The 23550-nt window shown below is 46.6% G+C and overlaps 2 protein-coding genes across 4 annotated transcripts in view; one reads left to right on the top strand and one right to left on the bottom strand.

Annotated features, from left to right (window-relative positions):
- LOC142564964 (tuftelin-interacting protein 11-like) overlaps positions 1 to 1879 on the bottom strand; it is a 34492-nt gene extending 32613 nt beyond the window's left edge. Inside the window, exons 1-3 of one of the 2 annotated variants that reach the window (XM_075676187.1) lie at positions 1569 to 1879; positions 1123 to 1240; positions 82 to 242 (exon numbers count right to left, since the gene is read on the bottom strand). In XM_075676187.1, coding sequence (XP_075532302.1) covers positions 82 to 242; positions 1123 to 1231 — 270 coding nt within the window. In that variant the 5' untranslated portion in view covers positions 1232 to 1240; positions 1569 to 1879. The remainder of the gene's footprint in view (positions 1 to 81; positions 243 to 1122; positions 1241 to 1568) is intronic. The other variant, XM_075676188.1, reaches the window with a different exon arrangement.
- A 354-nt stretch (positions 1880 to 2233) lies between these two features.
- The window catches only part of LOC142564963 (T-complex protein 11-like protein 1), a 32977-nt gene continuing 11660 nt past the window's right edge, over positions 2234 to 23550 (top strand). Inside the window, exons 1-6 of one of the 2 annotated variants that reach the window (XM_075676184.1) lie at positions 2235 to 2662; positions 9613 to 9961; positions 16357 to 16489; positions 17224 to 17344; positions 18272 to 18492; positions 20254 to 20590. In XM_075676184.1, the coding sequence (XP_075532299.1) occupies positions 9688 to 9961; positions 16357 to 16489; positions 17224 to 17344; positions 18272 to 18492; positions 20254 to 20590 (1086 nt within the window). In that variant the 5' untranslated portion in view covers positions 2235 to 2662; positions 9613 to 9687. Of the gene's footprint in view, positions 2663 to 9612; positions 9962 to 16356; positions 16490 to 17223; positions 17345 to 18271; positions 18493 to 20253; positions 20591 to 23550 lie in introns of both variants that reach the window. The other variant, XM_075676186.1, reaches the window with a different exon arrangement.

Below are 23550 nucleotides of genomic sequence, written 5' to 3'. Positions count from 1 at the left end.
GAAATCATCAGACTAAATCAGGCATGAGGACTCAGTGAACTTTAGCAAGGAAAGGTGTTCGAATCTGCCACCGTGACTCACCTCTTCTTCACTGCCTTCTTCTTTCTTCTCTTCCTGTTTTCCCACCTGACGCACCCCACCACTAACGAAGCTGATGGGCGCAGAGAAGTCCTTGTGCTTCTTCGAGGACTGGAAACTGGGCCGCTCGTCCCCTCCTTCATCGTCGCTGTCAGCCCAGATACCTAAAGTAATCAAAGGGGACACGCCGCTGTGTTCAAACCGTCTAACAATGCCTGCTGACAACTCCAGAAATCATTACAATTTAATTTACCCGCAATATAGCAAATTATCGGATATAACGAATTATCCGATATAACAGTACAAGCAAAATTTGGTCGCTCTCACTTTATTTTATGCAGTATTCTACAGCTTCCTGAAGAGTAGGCAGTGTTGTGCTGCTTATGGTGGCAGTTGCCAGCTTGCTCCTTGCTTTCTTTTTCTCAAATAAATTTTTCTCTTTCTTTTTAAAATAAAATAATAATAATTACAATTGACTGCTATCACAAAATCGAAAATGCAAGATCAGAGACAATACTGGTTACAGAAAAGCAAATATTTGTTCAATGCTTAGAACAATTACAAGGTATAATGAAGGTAATTCCTTGTTGGTTGCAACTTCGCTGTAACAAGATTAGACTACATGTGAATGAAAAGCTACAAACCCAAATTCATGGAAAGTCGTCAAATGCCGCTCAAATTGTGGCAAACAGGTGTAATGTTTGCTTTCCCAACTACACTGAATATCTTCTTTAAGCAAGGTGTTAATGATCAGTAGAGTTTATGGCTGGTCGGGTTGGCACACACTTGTGAATGAACAAGAAACCAGCGAAAAGACGCTTACACAAGGGAGAAAGAGGTCAGGGTGAGATCTGGGTGAGGTGAGTTCAGGGGGAGTGCAGTATCTGTCAACTCCTTTCATATACCCATATTGCTCTTTTGCATAAACGTTGTGTGTGGCAAAGAAAATGTCTAAACGAGCTAACAGTACCTGTTAGACAAATAAACAGTTCCACATGACATGGCATCATCGAAGGCGAGTCAGGAAAAGTTAAAAACACCTACCGTAAATCTGCTGATTTTTCGTAGGCCGCCTCCGAACTCTGTTGATGTTGAATTCGTTGGCTATGTCCCAGTCGGTGATCTCAAAGTTCTCGATTTCCACATCGCCCATGCTGGCAATCTGATCAAAAACAAAAACACCGCATGAAACGTGTCAAAAACTGCGAAATTGCCACGGCAGCGCTGTAACGCAATGGGTCGCGCCGCCTGGCACCGATAAACAAATGAGTAATTTGCACTGATGTGACCAGTAATGCCATGACAAAGACAAATCACGAGATGAATTATTCAAACAAAACAGTGATGATTACAACTGCGACATTTACGAGCAATCTGAACGGCGTACTCGCATATGGACTGACGCTTTACTCCCGGTCAAGTGCAGCGTGCTTCTGGAGGAAGCATTTAGCAAGGTTATACATCATTCAAAGCGACAGTGGTGAACTTACCCTGTATTTAAAGCTGGTGTGCAGACGATCAACGAGCCAATCGAATTACTGACTTACGAAAAATGCCGCTGTTTCACCGGAAGCACCACACACAAACACACTCGCACATAAAATACATTAACACAGATTTCACCACAGTTTAGCACCGACTCGTAGATGGGTAACGTTAACGTTCCTTAGGTTATCTCTTGCGTGAAAACAACAGAGCAAGGCAGCATGTCCAGCTCCTTCAAGGTTTGCGCGAACGACGAAAAGTGCACGCAAAACAGCGACGCCGAGAGCCTTCATTAACGGCTGCGGTTGGCTCTTTTGCTAGCGAGCAGAGACAGGTCAATAACCAACGCAAATCTCGGAAGCCTGCTTTGTCGTACAACGCGTGCCGGGGGGGGGGGAAGCAATTGATGACGTCACGACAATCATAACTACTCTGTGTAATTATGTTTTGTTTCTCCACCTTGTACAGATACTAACGGTGTTGTTCTACAAAAGCAAGAAACAGCTTTATTTTTTCCCCTAAGTGTATTTTGCACTAAATTTACATTACGCATTATAAAGGTCTTGACAATTACGTCATATTTGAGTCAAGTGCAAGAGCCTTGAACGAGACGAGGCTTGAGCGAGCGTGTAGTCCATGGTAGTCCATCATAGCACCGTATCTATCGTAGGGTTGGTAGGGTCCATGGTGTACCCGGCATATTGTTGGCACTACGAGCGTCTACGCCTGCGTACTTTATAGTTTGCGAGTGCTCGGAAGTTTGCGTTGCCAAATAACATGATAATACCAATACAAGGCATGCGGCAGTCTACGTCACGTGACAGATGACGTCAACATTCTGGTGTTAAGACGTCACTTCCCTCGTAAACTTCTGAGCGCTTCCGACTGACTGATTTTTTGTTATGCGTGTTCGACCAACTCGACGACGAGTTTCCTTTCGGATAGCGTACTGTTGCAGGTGCTTGTCGTTGCAGCTCTCCAAAACTGCTCTGTTTGAGCGGCGCGGCGCGGGTATTTACGCCTAGAAGTGTTTTCACTGGGACCAAGCCAGAGTTTGGCCCGTGCTAGCAGGGTTAGCAGCGGACCCTTTCCGTTTTGGGTGAGTAAGCGTACTCTGTTTTTATTGCAGCTTGCTAGCTCAGTTTGAGCGCTAGCTGCTGTTATGCAACTGCGATTATTATAGAAACTTGTTCCTGCGCATTCACCTTGAATCGCTTCTGCTGCTGCTTGGAGGAGCCCGATTACGACTGCAGCACAGCGATTTAAGTGGTTTTGAGGGTAATCGAATGTATTGGCTTGATCGACAGCGATATGGAACGCGCGTCGTCTCTGCTATCGCGCGCCTAATAACTGCGCACCTTGTCATAGAACGACGCAGATATATGTGTAGGTGCATCCGCTTCCAGCGCGTTGCGCCACACCGTTTACACCGAGTAACAGCGTCGGAGATTTCTCTTTTCAACGATTTGCCATGCATGCGCTTGCGAATCGCCGACGGGCGACGAGGAAATGGTGTCAGTCATCGCGTACACCCAGCGTCATTTGGTTGCGCTGTTTTCATCGCTCACTTGGGGCGCATTGACGTGCAAACAGCTGATCTTCGTTCGCGGTTTGCGGGATCGTTGTAGAACTGGCGTGTGAGATTTTGCAGCGATGCGACGTACTCTTTTCGCGCAGTGGTCAGAGCGACGCTCCGCCGACGCGTGATCATAGAATCGCGAGAAGAAAACATCTCTACGAAATCGCCCGGCCCATGTTCCTCGTGGGTGGTGCACGCGTGAGAGAGAAGTGGTTCGTGAGAAAGGAAAGGTTGGTGCTGTCTTCTGCAGCCTTTTTGAGGGAGCAACGCTCGGCTCCAGGTGTTAGTGATCTCGATCGAGTATATTGCAGCCATTGCCGCGCGGGAATAAAAGATGCCTTTCAGTAAACGCTTCCGGGATAAAATATTAAAAAAAAACGCTATCAAAATATTCTCTTAATTGCCATATGATTTCCCCGTTCTGCAAATTATTTTGACGTTGTTTGATGGCAGATGTGGCCTTACAATTGAGCGTTGTAGTCAAGCATGCACACTGTTGCGAGCACATCGCTGATCACTGCAGTGGCGCGCAAATCACTTTTCACAGCAAGTGATCGTTACATATATCAACCCAGGCTGTAAGGATCAATGCTTCGAGTAGGTCGGTGAAAATCAATGCTGCTCCTACTTTTATTTTTTACGCTGCATACGTACGTGGTGCTTGATTCTTTAATAGAACTGCGGATTTGTCATGAAGCAAGCTTTTCAGCAGAGCTCTCCATCGTCGAGACGTTACCGATTACACCAATATACATGTTGGAGTAAACCGAGGCTTTTTGGAGCTTAAGGATAGGCCTGGTACGAAAGTGACGTTAGGCAATGTTGTATACACATTTTATTGACACTTCCGGCATTATCATTGGTATATTTCCCTTTATTTAATTCAGTGTGCCAGCATTCAGCGCACAATCGCTGGCGACGATGTGTGCTCCACTGTCTTGCTTGACAGTATTGCAGTGAAGCCCGTCTTGTATCGCGCTGAATTTGACGAATATATGTAGTTAGCTGAAATAATAAGGCGTCCACATTTTAAGCGTTAAACCTTACCACTTATTATTATTTGAAATTTATTGCATTGACTCCAGCGACGTTCACCAGGCTTTCTTCTCCATTTCTCCTCGTGGGTGACGCAACAATGCCGCGTTTCGTGGAATGCGGGTTGTTTAGTAGTCGCCAAGTATTAAACAACGCATATTGACACGTTTGCCTTTGTCTATTTTCCCGGAAACCGCTCTTCACCGCTTAACAAACTTTAAACTTTATCGCTCAGCACGCACGACGCGCCTGCATGCGTGTATCGGAAGTTATCGAATGTTATCGATGCATGGTTCTACCCGTCGTCTGTTGTCATCCGAATCTTGTGTAATCTGATTGTATGTGCGACACTAATTGGGGTGTACTTTCTGGAAGACACGCGGGTACCAGCGGTTATGCTGGAAACTTCGACAGTCACGTATAAAAGACGGCACGCTTAATTGACCCGCTGATCGGATTCCGACGATCGCCGAGTGTGCTCGCCGCTATCGTTGTGCTTTGTGTGTACCCTGTTTTTTTTTTTTTTCTGGGCACAGGTTCTCCCATAAACAGTTAGTTCCATAATAATTTTTTTTTTTCATTTTTCAGTCACACGTGACACTATACATGCGGCCGCATTTTTGTAACGATATATATCCATTTCACTAAATTTCCATTCCTAATTCGAATTCACTATAGGACGCCAATGAAGATCGAATGTGATAAGATGACAAGAATGTGGAAAACGAAATGGATTGTCGTACAAATACGGTTCCTGGCATGCGCTTTCACCAGACGGCTGATCGAGCCCGCGTGACAGTGTGTGTATCTGCACGCTTGTTGCAGGCGTGCGCAGCATATTGCACTTCGAGGTTGAGATTGCGTAACTTCCGCGTTGAATTCTCTCTTCTTTCCGAAGAGCGAGGTCGCCACGGAGACGCGCGCGCAACCGCCGTTAAACTGGGTCAGCGGCGCAATTTCGGTCGGGACAGCGAGCTTGGAGCGGGGGGGGGGGGGGGGGGGGCTAGGCGCCCGTGCTGCTTGCACGGTCTTAACGACGGCAGTGAGGCCGGAAGTGCACGGTAGGAAAACCCTCCCTCCCGATTCCCACTGTCTTCCAGTTTCACAACAAAACTCTGCCGTTCAAAGACCTCGCCGAAGCGAATACGTATATTTAAGAAAAAAGTGTAGGTGAGAAACCTGAGCAACTGGAGTGGCAGGCACCGTCTGCTTCTGTTTCTATTTGCTTGGCTGGTCTACCTATATAAGCTCTCGCTCTCGGGCGCCCGCCGTTCCCAAAAATAAGCCTCGTCCCCCTCCCCCCCCTTTTTTTCCTTTGAAAGTCGTAGCAGGATGCGCGCGCCTCTGAATTCCGTCCGCGGGATCTGGGTCGTCATGTACAAGGGCGCGGTTTCCTTGGGTTCATGACAGTTGTCCACGTGCTATGGACTGCTAGGTGTGTTCTGTCTTTGTTCGTTAATTATTGTAAGCTCCTGAGATACGGTGACATCGCACAGGACGGTAATGCAGGATCGTGAACCAGCGATCGAATTGCTTCCATACGAGTTGCACGTGGGCAGGCCCGTTGTTGCGTTGTGCGGTTAACAGAACACGTGTAATTTACAACACAAGGTCGACTACATTGACCCGGCAGACCTTGTCTGCCTAGCTAAAGCACACTTTTACCCGATTTAGAGGGAGATGTCTGTTCCAGTAACTAGCAAATGAAAATCTATTTAAACGTCTGGAGCTTCGGAGTGTTAGTCACGTTCTTTTTTCATCCTCACAGCGATAAGAAAAATAGGCAAAATGTGAATACAGCGTGATTTACTAATAGACATACTTACCGCTGGATATGCGGACACACACGAGGAATAGCCATACTGCAAGAATAATAGGTGGTTCTAAATGTAGAGCTTGTTTTGTACATTTGAATTCCGCGCCGCGCGAATCGATAGGTCGGTTGCCATGGGAGCAATTTCACGCAAGCGCAGTGGTGCGCAGCTCATACGTGCCTTGCGCGGTTCCTTCAAAACAACAAGAAAGTTGTCGAAAATGAAAGGGAACGAAACAAGCAAGGCAGCGTCGGCGTAGTGCATGCGATCGGTAAGAAACAATCAAAAATAATAAAACGTTTCGTGCGTGCGGTCGAAAATCTTTGCTCCGAGGGCGGTTTGTTTGTTGGTTCGTACGGTCGGGTTCCTCAAGCGCAGACTTTCGTTGCATTGGCGACTTTCGACACGATACGAAGCCATGTCCACAGCGGCTCGAGGACGACTTGCGTGCGCTTTGGCTCGCCTTTCTTCGAATAAACCCACGCTATATAGCCCGCCCGCAACACTACACGTGAACAGGTTTCCCGTTCTTTTTCTTTTTTGGCGGTCATAAGAGCAAAACTCTTCCTCCGTCCGACACGCCGAATGACTTGGCAGAAAACTGCAGGCCTTGTGGGAGTTGCCGGGCGATGGCTCATAATGGCGAGACCTCGCGCACGTGATCGAACCAGACGGCGTTGCCGCGTGAGTCAGCTGGCATGTAGTCGTGTCGGTGGCCTATAACCTGCTGGCTTAGGCGGGAGAAAAAGCCGGCCGGTGTAGACGCCCGGCCTACGCCGTTAACTGACGTAAACAAACAAGAGACACACAAAGCGCGGTGTGGCGCGCTGCGCGGGTTCGAGGACGACGGCCTCCCCGTTTTCTGACCGCCAATTTTGCGGCGCCTACGCACGCTGTTGCACTCGCGCTAAAGGGCTTGCGTGGTCGACGAATCTGCGCGCCTTCGCCAACGCGCGGAGCGGCGCGCCGATCGGATCGACCTTTTCGTGAACCGTGGTGTGGACCGGAGGCTAAGATACCTTCAAGGTCGCCAGGGCAACTTCATTTTTGTTGAACAGAACCTCATGGCGCGAGTGAGGTATTACTACATCTACAGTCAGGATCGAACGCTCACGGGCCACTTGTTCTGAGAATACGTTTAATCTTTGCGCACTCTGATTTATATTCCGCACTAATGAATACGAAGAAGATAGTGTTGATGAAGATGTTGTGGTCGCTGACCAAGTTGCGGTGAAACACTCGGATGTTTCGGAGCCCGTATGGGTTCCTGTGTGACCAAGGAACCCCATACGAGCTCTAAAACGTCTCCATGATTTTCACCTTGACTTGGTCAGTGTGCAACTTCTTTGTCATCATGGTACCTGATGTACCAGACAAACTTTCGTTGAACCCTTGACACATATAGTGTTGTACAGTTTTACTGGCTAAGGTCACACAACCTACTTGAAAACTCACCATTTTCTCTGATCCTGTGGCCTGCAAACTTTTCATGCCAACTCTACATGGTGCATCAGTATGAAAGAGAACATCAGATTGCCGCTTAAAGCCAGTAAACTTTCTTGTTGCTGCACAAAACAAAGTTCCGTGAGGGGTATTCTTGAGCACCTAGAACAACATGCATATACGAATAAGCATTGAGTGAGGCTTCTGAGACATATTTGCAAGAATGGCTATGTGAATACAACTAAAGTGCTCACTTTCGTGATTGTGCAGAGCGTGCTTCAGGATTGTTTTCATAAACCGTGAGGATTGGTATCATAGGCATTTTTCTATGCCTTACACAGCAGTCGCTTTCCTGACAGTAAAAGTACTCAGCATGTACATAGTTTTAGAGAAAGGAAGTGCTTACAAGAAACATAACAATTTGTTATTGTTGGACAAAGTTACACAATGTATGTATGTCAGGTGTGGTATTCGACAAAACAGTGGCCCGAAGCTTTATCGACAATTTACAAGTTTCCGTGTGTAGTTACTCCCCAAGGAGTGTAAATGGGACACAAATGAAAAGAAAAATAAAGAAAAGAAATAGAACCGTTTATCTCTTTATTTTTAAGACAGGTTTTTCATTTTGGCACTTTCATTCTGTAATGCTGTGTTCTGCGTGACAATGAAGTTTTGTTGTCAGGAGTGCTCCATGTCGTCACACTCTTTTTGACTGGAAAGCATCAGGAAGAGTTAGAGAATTGCCCAGATGAATAGTGATGATCATTGTTCTGAGACAAAATTACATCCTAAAGGGTTTAAAGTTGAGAGTTAATATTTAAGGGTAAGTGAATGCAGTTCAAACATTACACCATTTAAAGGGACACTAAAGTGAAAAATTTCTTCTGCATCAGTAAATTGCCATTCTACAACACCAAAAACACCACTCATGCAACAATAAGACGTTTAGTAAGCCAGAAAAAGCGCAAGAATGGAATAAGGGTGGCGGTGCCTACTGAAGTTCCCGCACCTGAGGGCTATGAGGCCTTGGATTTTGATGGAACCTTCTAGGGCCTGCTAATTACATATAGCGGTACAGATTGACTACATCGTGTTCTAAAGGAACCAAATATTAAACATGGCAGGTTTCGGGAACCTTTATTCAGCCAACGCGGCCCAAATGCGAAAACATACTTTGGAATCCCTGACGTCACGCTCACGTACCGGCGCTGGGGTTTCAGGGCGAAATTCAAATACTGATACTTGGACCTTCATTTTCTCATCTAATAATCAAACTACTTTTTTGAAATGACTGCCTGCAGGGTTCTCAAACAATGTTTCATTAGTCTAAACTGATTTATTGTTTCACTTTAGTGTCCCTTTAAAGTGTCGTGTTGCATCTGGAAAGCTGTAAACATTAAAAAAAAATTGTTTTACAATTCATGAGTATGCATGATTGTTGGGTGCCAATACAAAAGGTCACTTTATTCACCTGGCCAGGCTAGCGTAAAGCTATTCCACTCTGTCTTTATTCCTAATCCACCATAAGCCCTCTTTGATTGGTCGAATACTCTGGCAGTGGCATAGCCAAGAATTTTTTTCAGATGGGGCACACATTTGACCGGGGAGGGGGAGTGATGGCCGCGTGTAATCTTGCGCCAAGTGTCTTGGTGCCCGAAATTTCGATTTGAGAGAGGGGGGAGGCACCTGTCTAGTGTGTCCCCCCACATCCAGGCACTCTGGCCATTAGCCCTCTGTGATTGGTCAAAATTTTTATATGGGCATGGCCAGAAAAATAAAACTGATCACAGACAGCTAGTGGTGGATTTGGAATAAAAACAGTGTGGAATAGTTTTACTTTATTTCCGCCCTCACTAGGCCATAATGCCGTATGTGCCACTTGAAAACTTGGCATATGCGCTTCAAAAGTAAATATGTCAGCATCGTGAAAGCATAGGTTCTGTTCCATTTTCTACTTGTGCTTCTCGTTAAATTGACGCTGGGTTCCTCTGTGTAAACTGACTTGGCACCTGAGACAATCGGAGATTGAAGTTAAGACAGCACGAAGGGGCGTGACCTGTTTGTTTATTAGCATCAGTGTGTCAGAGTGCTTCACCAAAGGTGTATGCCCTACCAGCTTTCAATTCGCCTGCCCTTTGTTATTGCACCAGTAGTCATTGCAGGTCACGTTACCTTCAGCCTTTCAGACCTGGAGTCCGAGGTGCGGCTGCGAGAGAGTGAAGGTGTGCCACCACCACGGTTGGAGGCGGCAACATGAGCGATGATATTAGCGATGCCGCAAAGCCTCAAGAGGGTGCTGCAGGTGGCAGAGACATCTCAAGCAGTGGGCACATTCCCGCCAAGGAGGGTGCTCGCTTCCACACCTCCAGTGAGAGCAGCAATGGCGAAGAGTCGGGCGAGTCTGCCATGGAAGGTCTGACGCTCTCAAATGGGGAGGTGAAACAGCCTTCGCCCATCAAGAAGAAGGCTCGTGATTCATCTGTGCCTGACCCATTGGTCCTAGAAGGAAGCTTTGGTGTTGTGCCTGGTGTGTTTTTTTGTTAAACAGGTTATTTGGTGTGTTAGGTTGGCTTTACATGTATTACGAGTGCAGAGGTTCTGTGCAGAGTGCAGAGCCTTACTTTGAGTATACCTATAAGAAGTGTGTTAGTTTGTATGTGTAATCTAATGAAATACCTAACGAAAATGAAAACAAGGACATCCATTTTGCATGTGTAATGATGTTAATAACTATATATTTCGGTAAATGTAATAATGATTTAGCAGCCTGTGTAAGAGTCTCACTATGTGGCGAACCTGGAAGGCGCGATTCCATTTTAGTCGGCGCACTTGCTCTCCATTGTATGTTGCCAACACATAACACAACAGGCTTCAGCCACAGCAGGTTCTAAATTAAAGGTCAAAAGACTGGCTCACATTAGAGCCACCTGTAGTTGCCACATCATTCGAAAAGAGCAGTTATATATAAAAAAAATTACGCATATCAATGCACATGTTGAAATCTATGCAAAGTGAAGCTTTCATAAAATGGCTGATGAAGTACTATAGATTTGCCCATTTCATTCTTAAGTCTTTGGCGTAAGGGAAGTGGTGCGTGTATGTGCTCAAGCATGCACGTGCTACACAATGTGTCAATGTTTTATAGGCTTGTATGCCTTCACTTGTTCTTATTTATTTTAAATGAACTCAACACAGCAGCTGTGTTGTGTTCATTCTTCTGTCCTTGTCTTTTGCACTGTGCAGACATGTCGATATTTGAATTCACTAACTCGCCCAAGCTTCCACTTTATTAAATGTACCGGTTGTTTCTGGCCCACCTTTCGTTGGGGATATGTGCGACAGTATGTAAATCATAATTACTATTAACATGTGTCAATCATGTCAAACAGCTAGTTGGTGTTGGTACAATATGTTGCGTCCCGCTTCTCGTGACCAATCCGCCATTGTGGGCCCAACACATACGCCAACATTCTGGTGTTGGACATGCAACAAAAAGAGGGTCAGGCAGGACATAGGCAGGACATGCACAGGACAGGAGGTCTGAATACCAGGATTGCAGCACTTAGGCAATGCCCTTTCATTCTATGGTGCTTGTGGGGTCCTTGACATTGACAGTCCCACCACTACGAAGCTCTCAAACTTCTTGATTGCTTCTCTTTATTCAAAAAGTTTTTATCTAAACTGTTCACTCGCTTTCTTCCATACTCTGTATATCTTCATAAATGAACTGTCTCATTTGTCATGGTGGCAGCTCAAGATTACATGTTCTTGTTTTTTTTTATAGCTTTTTCTTCCTTTCTTTTGGAACCTTTGTATCTACAAATTTTCTCCCTTTGTAGAGTTGTACAAATCCAGCAAACATCTCTGTATTTCAATGCAAAGGTCTCTCACTGTTACTGGGACAAGAAGAGCCAAAGTTTCATGTTTGATGTACGAGTTCAAATTGATTTCTTGTCCATCCGGGGTCGCCTTGCAGGCTTTCTCATTAGCTCTTATGAATGGCTTATACATTAGCGGAGTCGGACTTTTCGTCGGTTTTCAGAGTCTGGGAAGGCAGTGTATCCTTTTGTTGTCACAGAGGGGTAGGAATGTGTACAAAGAGGTAGAGGCACATAAACCATGAAAAGGAGCACCTGAATGATTGGTGCTCATGTAATGACTACTACAGAAGTTAGAAATGTGGAAGCAGTGAATGAGCACAGTTTACCAGTTGTAGTGGCGTAGAGGTAGAGTATTCGCCTCGCGTGCAAGAGTACCATGGTTCGAATCCTGATGCCGCGCAATTTTCCAACAGATGAAAAAAAAACAAATCTGCGTGTTGTAAAATTGCATAAACAAGCCTGGAGCGTGGCCTGATCCTGGTGACCAGAACCGGTAATGCACTCCCTCACCAGAGCAGGATTGGCCACCCTGGTGCAGTACTTGGCCACAACCTCCTATATGAATACAGCAATCAAACCCCAGCCCTCAGTCCCCAGCAGCTGCGAAGCAACTGACCACAACGGCGGTCAGACCTGCGACGCAGCAGGAGGTGCTAAGAATACCTGGGTCAGAACAGGCCGCCATTGGAATCTGAACCTGGAAACGTTTAACGCTAGAAAGGTATCTAGTGAGGCGAGTCTAGCAGTGCTATTGGAGGAATTAGAGGGCAGTAAATGGGATATAATAGGGCTCAGTGAAGTTAGGAGGACAAATGAAGCATATACAGTGCTAAAAAGCGGGCACGTCCTGTGCTACCGGGGCTTAGCGGAAAGGCGAGAACTAGGAGTCGGATTCCTGATTAAAAAGAATATAGCTGGTAACGTACAGGAATTCTATAGCATTAACGAGAGGGTGGCAGGTCTTGTTGTGAAACTTAATAAGAGCTACAAATTGAAGGTCGTACAGGTCTATGCTCCTACATCCACTCATGATGACCAGGAAGTCGAAAGCTTCTATGAAGACATGCAATCGGCGATGGGTAAGGTCAAAACAAAATACACTATACTGATTTGTGGCTTCAATGCCAGGGTAGGCAAGAAGCAGGCTGGAGACAAGTCAGTGGGGCAATATGGCATAGGCTCTAGGAATAGCAGGGAAGAGTTATTAGTAGCGTTTGCAAAACAGAATAATATGCGGATAATGAATACCTTCTTCCGCAAGCAGGATATCCAAAAGTGTACGTGGAGGAGCCCAAATGGTGAGACTAGAAATTAAATGGATTTTATACTCTGCGCTAACCCTGGCATCATACAAGATGTGGGCGTGCTCTGCAAGGTGCACTGCAGTGACCATAGGATGTTAAGAACTCGAATTAACCTAGACTTGAGGAGAGAACGGAAGAAACTGACACATAAGAAGCCTATCAGTTAGCGGTAAGAGGGAAAATAGAGGAATTCCAGATCAAGCTACAGAACAAGTATTCAGCTTTAACTCGGAAAGAGGTCCTTAGTGTTGAAGAAAAGAATGACAATCTTATGGGCATCATTAAGGAGCGTGCAATAAAAGTTGGTGGTAACTTCGTTAGACAGGATACCAGTAAGCTATTGCAGGAGACGAAAAATCTGATTAAAAAATGCCAATGTATGAAAGCTTCTAAGCCTACAGCTAGAATAGAACTGACAGAATTTTCCAAGGTAATCAGCAAGCGCAAGACAGCTCACATCAGGAAGTACAATATGGATAGAATTTAACATGCTCTCAGAAACGGAGGAAGCCTAAAAGCAGTGAAGAAACTAGGAATAGACAAGAATCAGATGTATGCGTTAAGAGACAAAGCTGGCCATATCATTACTAATATGGATGAGATAGTTCAAGTGGCTGAGGAGTGCTATAAAGATTTATACAGTACAAGTGGAACCCACGACGATAATGGAAGAGAGAATAGTCTAAAGGAATTTGGAATCCCACAAGTAATGCTGGAAGAAGTAAAGAAAGCCTTGGGAGCTATGCAAAGGGGGAAGGTAGCCGGGGAGGATCAGGTAACAGCAGATTCGTTGGAAGGATGGTGGGCAGATTGTTCTAAAAAAACTGACCACCCTGTGTACGCAATGCCTCATGACTTCGAGCGTACCAGAATCTTGGAAGACTGCTAATATAATCCTAATCCATATGAAGGGGGACACCAAAGACTTGAAAAATTATAGACCGATCAGCTTACTGTTCATTGTCTACAAAGTATTTACTAAGGTAATCGCAAATAAAATCAGGAGCACCTTAGACTTCTGTCAATCAAAGGACCAGGCAGGATTCCTTAAAGGGCCCCTGAAACGGTTCGGACAAATTTTGTAGACGTGTAGGGTACAGCTTAAGTAGAACATTCGCACCACAATTTAAGTGAAGCGTTACATATTAATGGAGCTACAAGCGATTACAAGTTACCCTCCTCCCTAGCCGTGCTTTTCCTCCTCAACTCGTTCGCCGAGCGAGCAGGGCTAAGCTCCGCCTTCACTGGTTCAGCGTCACGATGCGACGTCACATCGTCCACTTCCGGTTAATTGGAGCCCGCCTGCGCGAGACCTCTCCCCTAGCCGCTTGGTCGTCGACCCCAAGCGAGAGCTATCGAAGCAGCATGCGTTGCGAGCATTCTATCGTAGCGCCGAATGTGTCGGGTATTCCAGTAACCACAGGCAAGCTGGTCATTTCAGCAAATGACTGGAGGCATAAACTCAAGCTGATAAAGGAACTTAGCGTAGACGTACGTGAGCGGCTGATCGGTCTGCACGGTCCAGCCACTTGTTGGCGCAGCGCTTAACCAGCCAAACAAAGTGCTAATATTGCTCTAACTGAGTGTAAAACATTTCAAACATTTATAAAAACGTGTTGATAATTACAGTCCTGTGAAAAATACACACCAGCAGCAAAGAAGAATACACTTCGTTACTGCTACTGTGTATGGTTGAGCTCTGTGCCACGAGGTGGCTGCACCGTGCAGACCATGCACATTTGTGCTTCGCATCCCATGGCTCACCCCGTTACGGCAAAGTCAAGCCGCCAGACCCTGTCCCTTTGCGCTTGTGTTTGCCCTAATACCGAACTCGTGAAACGCAATTGCATTAGTAATCCTTTGCTGTAAAGTGACGGCCACAAACGCGCAAATCCTGGATAGCGGCAGTCCGATGCACAGCAGCCAGTTCGCTTGTATGCTGCCTTGCAGAGGGACAGGATGTCGCAGCTTGACATATTGCCAGTCGCTACGTTTGCAGTCCACAAGGCAACAAAGTCGAATCATAGTGCTTGCGAAAAGACTGAGATCGACTCTGACCGCGGAGCTCTCGTCAAAATGGAGTACGTTGTAACACAAGCATACGACACTTGCTGTGTGCCGGAAGGGCTTAACTGTACTGAAAAATTGTTCTTGTGCATTCTCTTTATGTTACTTTCTTTTTATAAAAACAAATGAACAAATTACGAAGATCATTTGTTTACCATAAAGTTCGAAAAATTATCGATCACGCGCCCTGGTCAGCCAATCGGATAGCTCACCCCACTGACGTCATATGGGTGATTTCCGTCATATGGGTAGGGGCGGCTTAAAATTCCGCCGAGCAGTGTGCTGTCATCGGCAGCGATGTGCATTTTTAAAACCTTATAATAAATTACACGCTTTATGCGGAGCACTTAGATGTGTCAATTAATGATCAGAAGCACCTACTCTAACGACTCAGTACGTTTGTAGAAAATTGTCAAAATCATTTCAGGGTCCCTTTAAAGGCTACTCAACAATAGACCATATTCACACTATCAATCAGGTGATAGAGAAATGTGCGCCATATAACTAACCCTTATATATAGCTTTCGTTGATTACAAGGAGGTTTGATTCAGTCGAAACCTCAGCAGTCATGGAGGCATTATGGAATCGGGGTGTAGACGAGCCGTATGTAAAAATACTGAAAGATATCTATAGCGGCTCCACAGCCGCCGTCGTCCTCCATAAAGAAAGCAACAAAATCCCAATAAAGAAAGGCGTCAGGCAGGGAGATACGATCTCTCCAATGCTGTTCACAGCGTGTTTACAGGAGGTATTCAGAGACCTGGATTGGGAAGAATTGAAGATAAGAGCTAATGAAGAATACCTTAGTAACTTGCGATTCGCTGCTGATATTGCCTTGCTTAGTAACTCAGGGGACCAACTGCAATGCATGCTCGCTGACCTGGAGAGGCAAAGCCGAAGGGTGGGTCTAAAGATTAATATGCAGAAAACTAAAGTAATGTTTAACAGTCTTGGAAGAGAACAGCAGTTTACGATAGGTAGTGAGGCACTGGAAGTGGTAAGGGAATACATCTACTTAGGACAGGTAGTGAGTGCGGATCCGGATCATGAGACTGAAATAATCAGAAAAATAAGAATGGGCTGGGGTGCGTTTGGCAGGCATTCTCAGATCATGAACAGCAGGTTGCCATTATCCCTCAAAAGAAAAGTATATAATAGCTGTGTCTTACCAGTACTCACGTACGGGGCAGAAACCTGGAGGCTTACGAAAAGGGTTCTAGTTAAATTGAGGACGACACAATGAGCTATGGAAAGAATAATGATGGGTGTAACGTTAAGGGATAAGAAAAGAGCAGATTGGGTGAGGGAACAAACGCGAGTTAATGACATCTTAGTTGAAATCAAGAAAAAGAAATGGGGGGGGGGGGCAGGGCATGTAATGAGGAGGGAAGATAACGGATGGTCATTAAGGGTTACAGACTGCATTCCAAGGGAAGGGAAGTGTAGCAGGGGGCGGCAGAAAGTTAGGTGGGCGGATGAGATTAAGAAGTTTGCAGGGATGACATGGCCACAATTAGTACATGACCGGGGTAGTTGGAGAATTATGGAAGAGGCCTTTGCCCTGCAGTGGGCGTAACCAGGCTGATGATGATGATGAGTGCACTATCTTTTCTTGCTAGAGTGCATAGGTTTCAGGGGAGTTCACCTTTGTTGTCTTTTATCTGTTCAGAGTCCCCACCGAAGTTTGTCTCGTTGGACCAAATTATGAAGACTGCCGATGAGATGACAAACATGGCCCTGGCTCACGAAATAGCAATGGAAGACTCCTTTGAGCTGAAGAAGACAGAGTATCCACAAGACAGGTACAAATTTTGTGCACCTGCATGCTTGGTATATCAGAAAAGGTGCTTTTCATTTTGCATTGCATTTATATGAGTGCCTATATGAAGCTGCGAGGGCATGGCCTTCTATCCAGTAACCTATGGCGAGTTGTTAAGCGGCGAAAATTCGTTGTGCTGGCGTTAGGCTTTCCGGTCAAGGTGAGCTTGGAATGGATGTGTGAACTTGTGCTTATTAGTATATGGCAGTGATATTTTGAGACAGTGTGGACGAGACAGACATTTGGAAGGAACGAGACTACGCACACAATGTGAGGTATAGCTTTTTTATGTCTTGTCATCTGCTCTTTTTTGGTATGTTGGAACTCCTTGTGTCATCGTAACCCTACCTAAGTCTACAGCAGGCCTTCATCCTGATGTGGGTGTAGAGGATGATGATGGTGACTATTGTGATGATGATGGCTGCAGAATTTCAAACGAGTATTTGACATGCCATTTTTCACTTGCTATTTTCTTGTGTTAAATGAATGTCCAAACCTTTTAATTCATATGAGAGAAAAAAACAAACTGAGTAGTGTTACGGTGCCCCAAATTTAATTCACTCTAATACTTGTGTTGGTTTCATCGGTGCTGTCAATTGATTTTGTCATTTTGCCATCAGTTTTTAATTTCACGCAGTTGTCTTGCAACTTCTTTAAGGTACCTTCTCCATAATGATTGATACATGCTCATGCTTAGCCTGTGCTTTTTTTACAAAGCCTGGAGCAGCTGGTGAAGGAAACACTGCATAAAGCTTTCTGGGACATCCTCGAGAAACAGCTGAGTGAGGATCCGCCAAACTATGACCAAGCCATGCGTCTGCTGGAAGATACAAAGGAGGTAAGCATTGTCTTATTACAGTTATTATTTTGTTTCTTGCTTTGTGCAAGCAAATTCTACAGCTGGATTTTTATTAGATTCAGATAGGAAATAGCCTGCCGAGCTTACTGCGATGACTTGGACTTATGAATTCATGTCCTTGTATTGTACCAGTCCTTGTTGCCAGGGGTCTAACCCCGCAGTGTCTGCTAGCCCATGGCCTAGAGTTTGACCAGGATGATCATTGAAGATTGCCTGGGCAAGGAGGAGGTAATGCAAAACAAAAGCAAGACATTTATTTACATTGTTACGTAAAGACATGTTGGCTCTTAAAAGCTACTCAAGAGCCAAGGCAAGGGCTCTCAACGGGTAAGCGTGTTGGATTTTGTGTCCTCTCGGGAACACTCTCCTCCATGGGAAAGGGCAAAAACCATCAGGTAGACCACAAGTGCTCGGTCTTCGTGTCTGGACATACAGCAGTCTTGCTTCCACGCTTGGTTGCTGCATCGAGCGTTGCTCACTGGAGACATGCCTGAGTCCGCCTTTTCCACATGCAAGGGTCATTGGAGAGAAGGGGAGAAGATTCCGCAATTCCATACGTTCTGCGCTCTCGCACATGGACACATTTCTGCAATTACACACTCGTTCATGTTTGAAGCTTGAGGCACGAGGCTTTCATGCATTATGAAGAGGTTGAAATACCTTTAGTGCTTGAGCAGTAAATTTGAACATAACATGTCATTTTTTTCAGCTTCATGTCAAGAACGTTTGTCTCTTTCAATGGCTAGCTGGAGCAGCCTAAGCAGAACAGACAGACTAATTGTCGATTCAAAACATTGAAACCTACTTGGCACCTTTTAAATGTGATCTGTAGAGTGGGCACAAGTGTACTATGTTACCTTAAGCCAATTGAGGTAAGGCAAAATGTATGATCTGACATGCCTACAGGGTCTGCTGGGCCTGGTGATGCCGTACAGCGGACGACTGCGCGAGGAGATTGACCAGGTGCTCGACATTGAGCTCATCCGCCAGCAGACAGAGCACGGCACTCTGGACTTCCTGGCTTACGCACGGCACGTCATCTCACTGATGGCTCGCATGTGTGCGCCAATCCGAGACGCCAGCATCAAGGAGTTGCTCGAGATCAAGGAGGTCGTGCCGCTCTTCAGGTGAGAGGAGCGGCCGTCGCCTCCTTCGTGTGCCCACGGGAACTTTGGGGAGAAAGGAGAAAATTCAGCAGAAGAATGTAAAGTGCTAACCACCAGCAATGAAGACGAGGAATGGCATTTTTTTTTTACAACACAGCTGTGTTGAGTGTCGTGTACCAGACACTCAAGTTCTGGAATGCTGAATATTTTACTAAATTAGTTAAATGTTGTGTAGGGCCCAATTTAAGTGACTACCTTAGTGTTTTACAATGTTAAAAAATTAAATTATGGGATTTTACGTGCCAAAACCACTTTCTGATTATGAGGCACGCCATAGTGGAGGACTCCGGAAATTTCGACCACCTGGGGTTCTTTAACGTGCACCTAAATCTAAGCACACGGGTGTTTTCGCATTTCGCCCCCATCGAAATATGGCCGCCGTGGCCGGGATTCAATCGCGCAACCTCGTGCTCAGCAGCCCAACACCATAGCCACTGAGCAACCACAGCGGGTTGTTTTATAATGTCCAAAGAATATTGGTCCTTTTTTTGGGGTGACAAATCAAAGGGAACCAATATTCTTTGGACAGTTTTACAATGTCCAAAGAATATTGGTCCTCTTTGATTTGTCACCCAAAACTGCCAGAAGGGTGTTTCAGCCATTGAGCATTGGTGTATGCAGCATCTCGGACAGTTTTGGGCCTTCTGGGGCATATGGAGACCCATAAACCGTCCTCAGGAATTTGATAATTTGTAAACAGATATCCTAAAAGAAGTCTGAGGCAGAACAGAATGGTCGTTTGTAAAATTTATTGAGATTCGTTGAGCGCATTGGGATGAACGAGACGAGAACAAATTGCTTCTAGTGAAACCACTAGTAAAATGATGGTGAAGTGGCTGACACAAAGATTTTATGGCGTTAAATTGGTTTTGCTATGTTCGTTCTGCACTTTGTGATGTGAGCTAATTCCAGCTGGAATGCGTTGCATGTAGTCGCTGGCTAAATTGCAAGCCTCGTCATGCCCCATTTCAGTCATAATAACGACGACGTAATTGTTGCATTCGAGATGGACACTGTGTTGACAGTACATCATAACTACGCTCAGTTGGTTGCCACTTAAGAATGAGTTGGTGTGCTTGTGGCAAATGCTAAAAAATGGTGAACAGCAGCACTGTGTGCTGAACCTGTTTTAACTCGGCTGCTTCAGACATCCCATGATCTTGGCTGCCCAGAACACTGTGCGTCTGACTTGAAGAAGGCTGCATACACTAACTTGTGTTAGACCAATATTAGAATATGCTTGCCCCATGTAGAATCCATTGGAAACCACTTTGATTTGTCAACTGGGGAAAAAAAAAATAAATAAAACAAGGCAGCCACGTTTCCCTTGGGCCAGTAGAGAAGAATGCAGGGCGTCACCATAAGGAACCAAGAACTGGGCTTGGGGAACCACTGTCCTTGCAACAAAGAAAATGAAGTGTTAAGTTGCTTTTTCAAAGGTTCAACAATAAAACTGGAACGGCTAAGGAGATGTACTCGGAGCGCTAACAGCGCACAGGCATCGAGGCTGTGCTCTTGTCCTCTGCTACGACTGCTGCCTCAATAACTCAAGCAAGCTTTGCATAATTTAGATTCTAGCAGCGAGTTGGATCTGCATTTTTTATTCTCATTGTTTCGCCGCTTGAAGCAGAGACATGATACCGATGCCATGAGTGTGGCCGAAGTGTCTGTATAGTTGGTGTCGCAACAGAAATTGTAACAGTTTTGGCGGCATCTCACCAGGGGCATCATGGAGCAGCTCGACCTGATGAAGATCGACATGGCCAACTTCACCATCCAGCAGGCTCGGCCACTCATCCAGACACACTCGGTCGCCTACGAGCAGGACAAGTTCAAGCAGTATCTGGAGGCGCAGGCCACCGCCGACCCTTCTGTCGACCCGCTCGGCCACACCAAGCTGTGGCTGAAACGGAGCTATGACCACCTCCGCAACCTCAGTGACCAGCACAGTCCGGACCCCATCAATGGACCTGGCTGCAAGGGTCCCGGCTTCTCGAGTGTCCTGGCAGGCGCCTACATGGAGCTGCTATCTTGGCCTGATGATGAGCCTTACCCAGAGGTGCGGACTGTAATATCTCAATTTATGATAACACTGGCTGTGGAATGATGGGTGCCGTGCTTTCTTGTGCTGTGTGCAATACCGTGTGACCACACCGACTGCACGATTGCGTATAATTTAGCGTTGTCTACATGCCACATATCAACATGTCAAGCCGCCGTGAGGCTTTCAAAATCAACAAGAAACCCTTTGCTGTCCTGCTGCAGGCTTTGCACTCACATTTTTTTTTGGTTGCTCAGACCTCCTAATTACGATTTTTTTCACCGGTATCAGCATCTGCATTCATAATGAACAAAGTCAAGCCCGCTTATAACGAACTTGAGCATCATGCAGCATCTGTTTGTTATATCCAGAAGTCTCATCTGTTTCTGCAGTGCAGATATGAAGAAGGCGGTCCCCAGTTTAGTTAAAGCAGAAGCATGCTCTTCGTTGAGGCCCTTGGCATAGACAAGTTGCCTGAGGCCCTCTACGTAGCCCATTGCTGCAGGCATGCTTATGGATGCTGCCTCCAAAGTTTCATTGCCATCCGATTCCTCCGCATCGCCCTTGTCAAGCACTTCACAGACAATTCCCTCATCCTTGCAAAATTCCGCAGTATCAGCGTCTTCATCAGCAGAAATAAAATCGTCCCAACCAGTGTCATGGCCCCTCATGTTGGAGTTGACGATACGCTGCCACAAATTGCCGCCGGACTAATATTTTTTGGAAGCACCGGGCTCGGCATCAGGTACTGGGTCGACGAAGCCAGCCTTGCGGCAACAGTTCAGCATGCAAGAGGTTGTCACCTCTGCCCAGGCTGCTTTCACCGTCTCAACGGCTGAATACAGGGAAACTCGAAGCAGTAAGTTGGCTGCCGGGCAGCCAACAGCGATGAGCAAGCCCGCCACAATGTGCTGCCTACATGATGCCTTAAGGCATGTGTTGTGCCCAAATCAAGCGCCTGCACTTTCAAAGTGGTGCTGGGCGGCAGGAGACATAGTCACTGCCGACGGAGAAGTTCGCACGTGGTGTGCTGAGCAGTTGTCGAGCATGAGCAGCGTGCACCTGCCTTGCCTGTGCATGTTAGGGTCAAACTCGCTCAGCCTCTCTGTGAATAAATTGCGCGTCATCCATGCCTTAGTATTGTGCCTGTAGCGCACAGGTACGCAGCCCTGAAAGCAACACGACTTCTTTAATTTTCTGATTACAAAGGGCACGCGCCGGTCGCTGCCATCCGCATTAGTGCACAGAAGTACTGTAACACGCACTTTACTGTGTTTGCCGCCAGCACATGAGTCTCCTTTCATGGTTTGCATTTTGTCCAGCAGCATCTGATAAAATAATGCAGTTTTTTCTGCTTTGTACACGTCTTGCTCTGTGTAGTTTGCAGTAATGGCTCGGTTTGTTACAAGTCAAGTGGCGACTCCTTGGTCACTAGCTGAAGCCGCTTTGCGAACAATCGATTTAAAAGCAATCACATGCTGCACTTTGAGTCGATGTAGCCAGCCATTGCCTTGACAGAAGTCTGCAAAATCTGGAAGCAATGCAAAGCTTTTGGCTTTGCTCAGCATCACTGGTCCACTTATCAGAATGTTGCAAACCTGTGCATTGACGAACCACTTGAGCAGCGTGTCCTCTATGTCCATGTAGGTGCCCTCCTGCCGGCACTTTCTTTCCATTGGGTTGGCATTGGAGCTGGTGATCTTTTCCTTGTCCTTTAGAATCAACGAGATGGTTGATTTTCACACGTTGTACTTCTTGACCAATTCGCACTTTTTAGAACCGTGAGACAGGTCCGTCAAAATTGCTTGCTTTGTTGCCATATCCAGCGCTTTTCGTTTTGTGACTGCTGCAGGCATGGCATTCCCTTCCGCCAACCTGAATACAACACAGGCTCGACCAGAACGAAGCACTTGTACCACACCCACTGAAAGGGAGAACAAACACATCAATTGATGGAGCAGGCACGCACGTGTGACAATCAAGCAAGGGAGCGTGGACTCTAGTGTGGAGAGGCGTGCTGCTTACCGGTAATGGCCAGAAAACGAAACTTCTGGGCTTTCAAGTCGCCGGCCGGTGCCGTAGCCCGCCCGCCAGGACTGAGGAAAAAGGAGCAGAGTTGCAAGGACAGGCGGAAGGGCGATCTTGGAAGCCACACGCCGACACTTGTGGGCATTGCATGTCAGCAGGGAGAGGGTGGCTCGCTTGAGAGGTGCACGAAATGGGTATTTCGCCTGCGAGGAGGCTTGGGAAAACAGATCGTGCGCACAAAGTTGTCGGAGACCGTCGTTATCTCGCATCGCGATGCCGGGTTTACGCCATCTGTTTGCTGTAACCGATTGGCAGGACTCGGAAACGTTTGTTATACGTGCTATTTTGTGCCATTGAAATAATGCGGCGGCGAGCGGCGTCGGACCGGCCGCGGCGGCGGGCGCGCGGACGGCGCCCACGTTCGAGCACGTGGCCTTCCTAACGCCCACGACACCGACGACGACACCGGCGAGAGACGCGCTGCGGCTGTTGAAAACCAACATCGACCCGGCCGCCAAGAACATCAGGGAGGTCACGCTGCGGCACACACGGTACGGCCTGACTGTTTTTTCGCACGCGCGCGAATCGATAGACAACCTGAAGGCGGCGATCGCGGAGAATTCAGTCACGCGCTCCTCGCTGTTAGTTCGCGTAGGCGAGAAGCGGAACCCCCATGTGAAATTTAGCGGGGTCGACCCGGACGTCGCGCCCGACGAATTCATACGAGTGCTGAATGAGAGGAACCCTGGCCTCGACCTGGACGTCGACGCGTGCAAGGTGCGCGTGACGTACAGAGAGAGGTCGGGTACGTGCGCGTACGTCGCGGAGGTCGACCCGCCCGCGTTCGCGAGCATAATGAAGCGGCCCCGATTGTCGGTAGGGTGGACGGCAGTGCGAGCGGTGGAGGACTTGCACGTTCCCACGTGCACGTTCTGCGCCTCCTACGGTCA

Source organism: Dermacentor variabilis, chromosome 11 (genome assembly GCF_050947875.1).
Source record: "Dermacentor variabilis isolate Ectoservices chromosome 11, ASM5094787v1, whole genome shotgun sequence".
Taxonomy (NCBI): domain Eukaryota; kingdom Metazoa; phylum Arthropoda; class Arachnida; order Ixodida; family Ixodidae; genus Dermacentor; species Dermacentor variabilis.
This window is presented reverse-complemented; position numbering and strand designations above follow the sequence as displayed.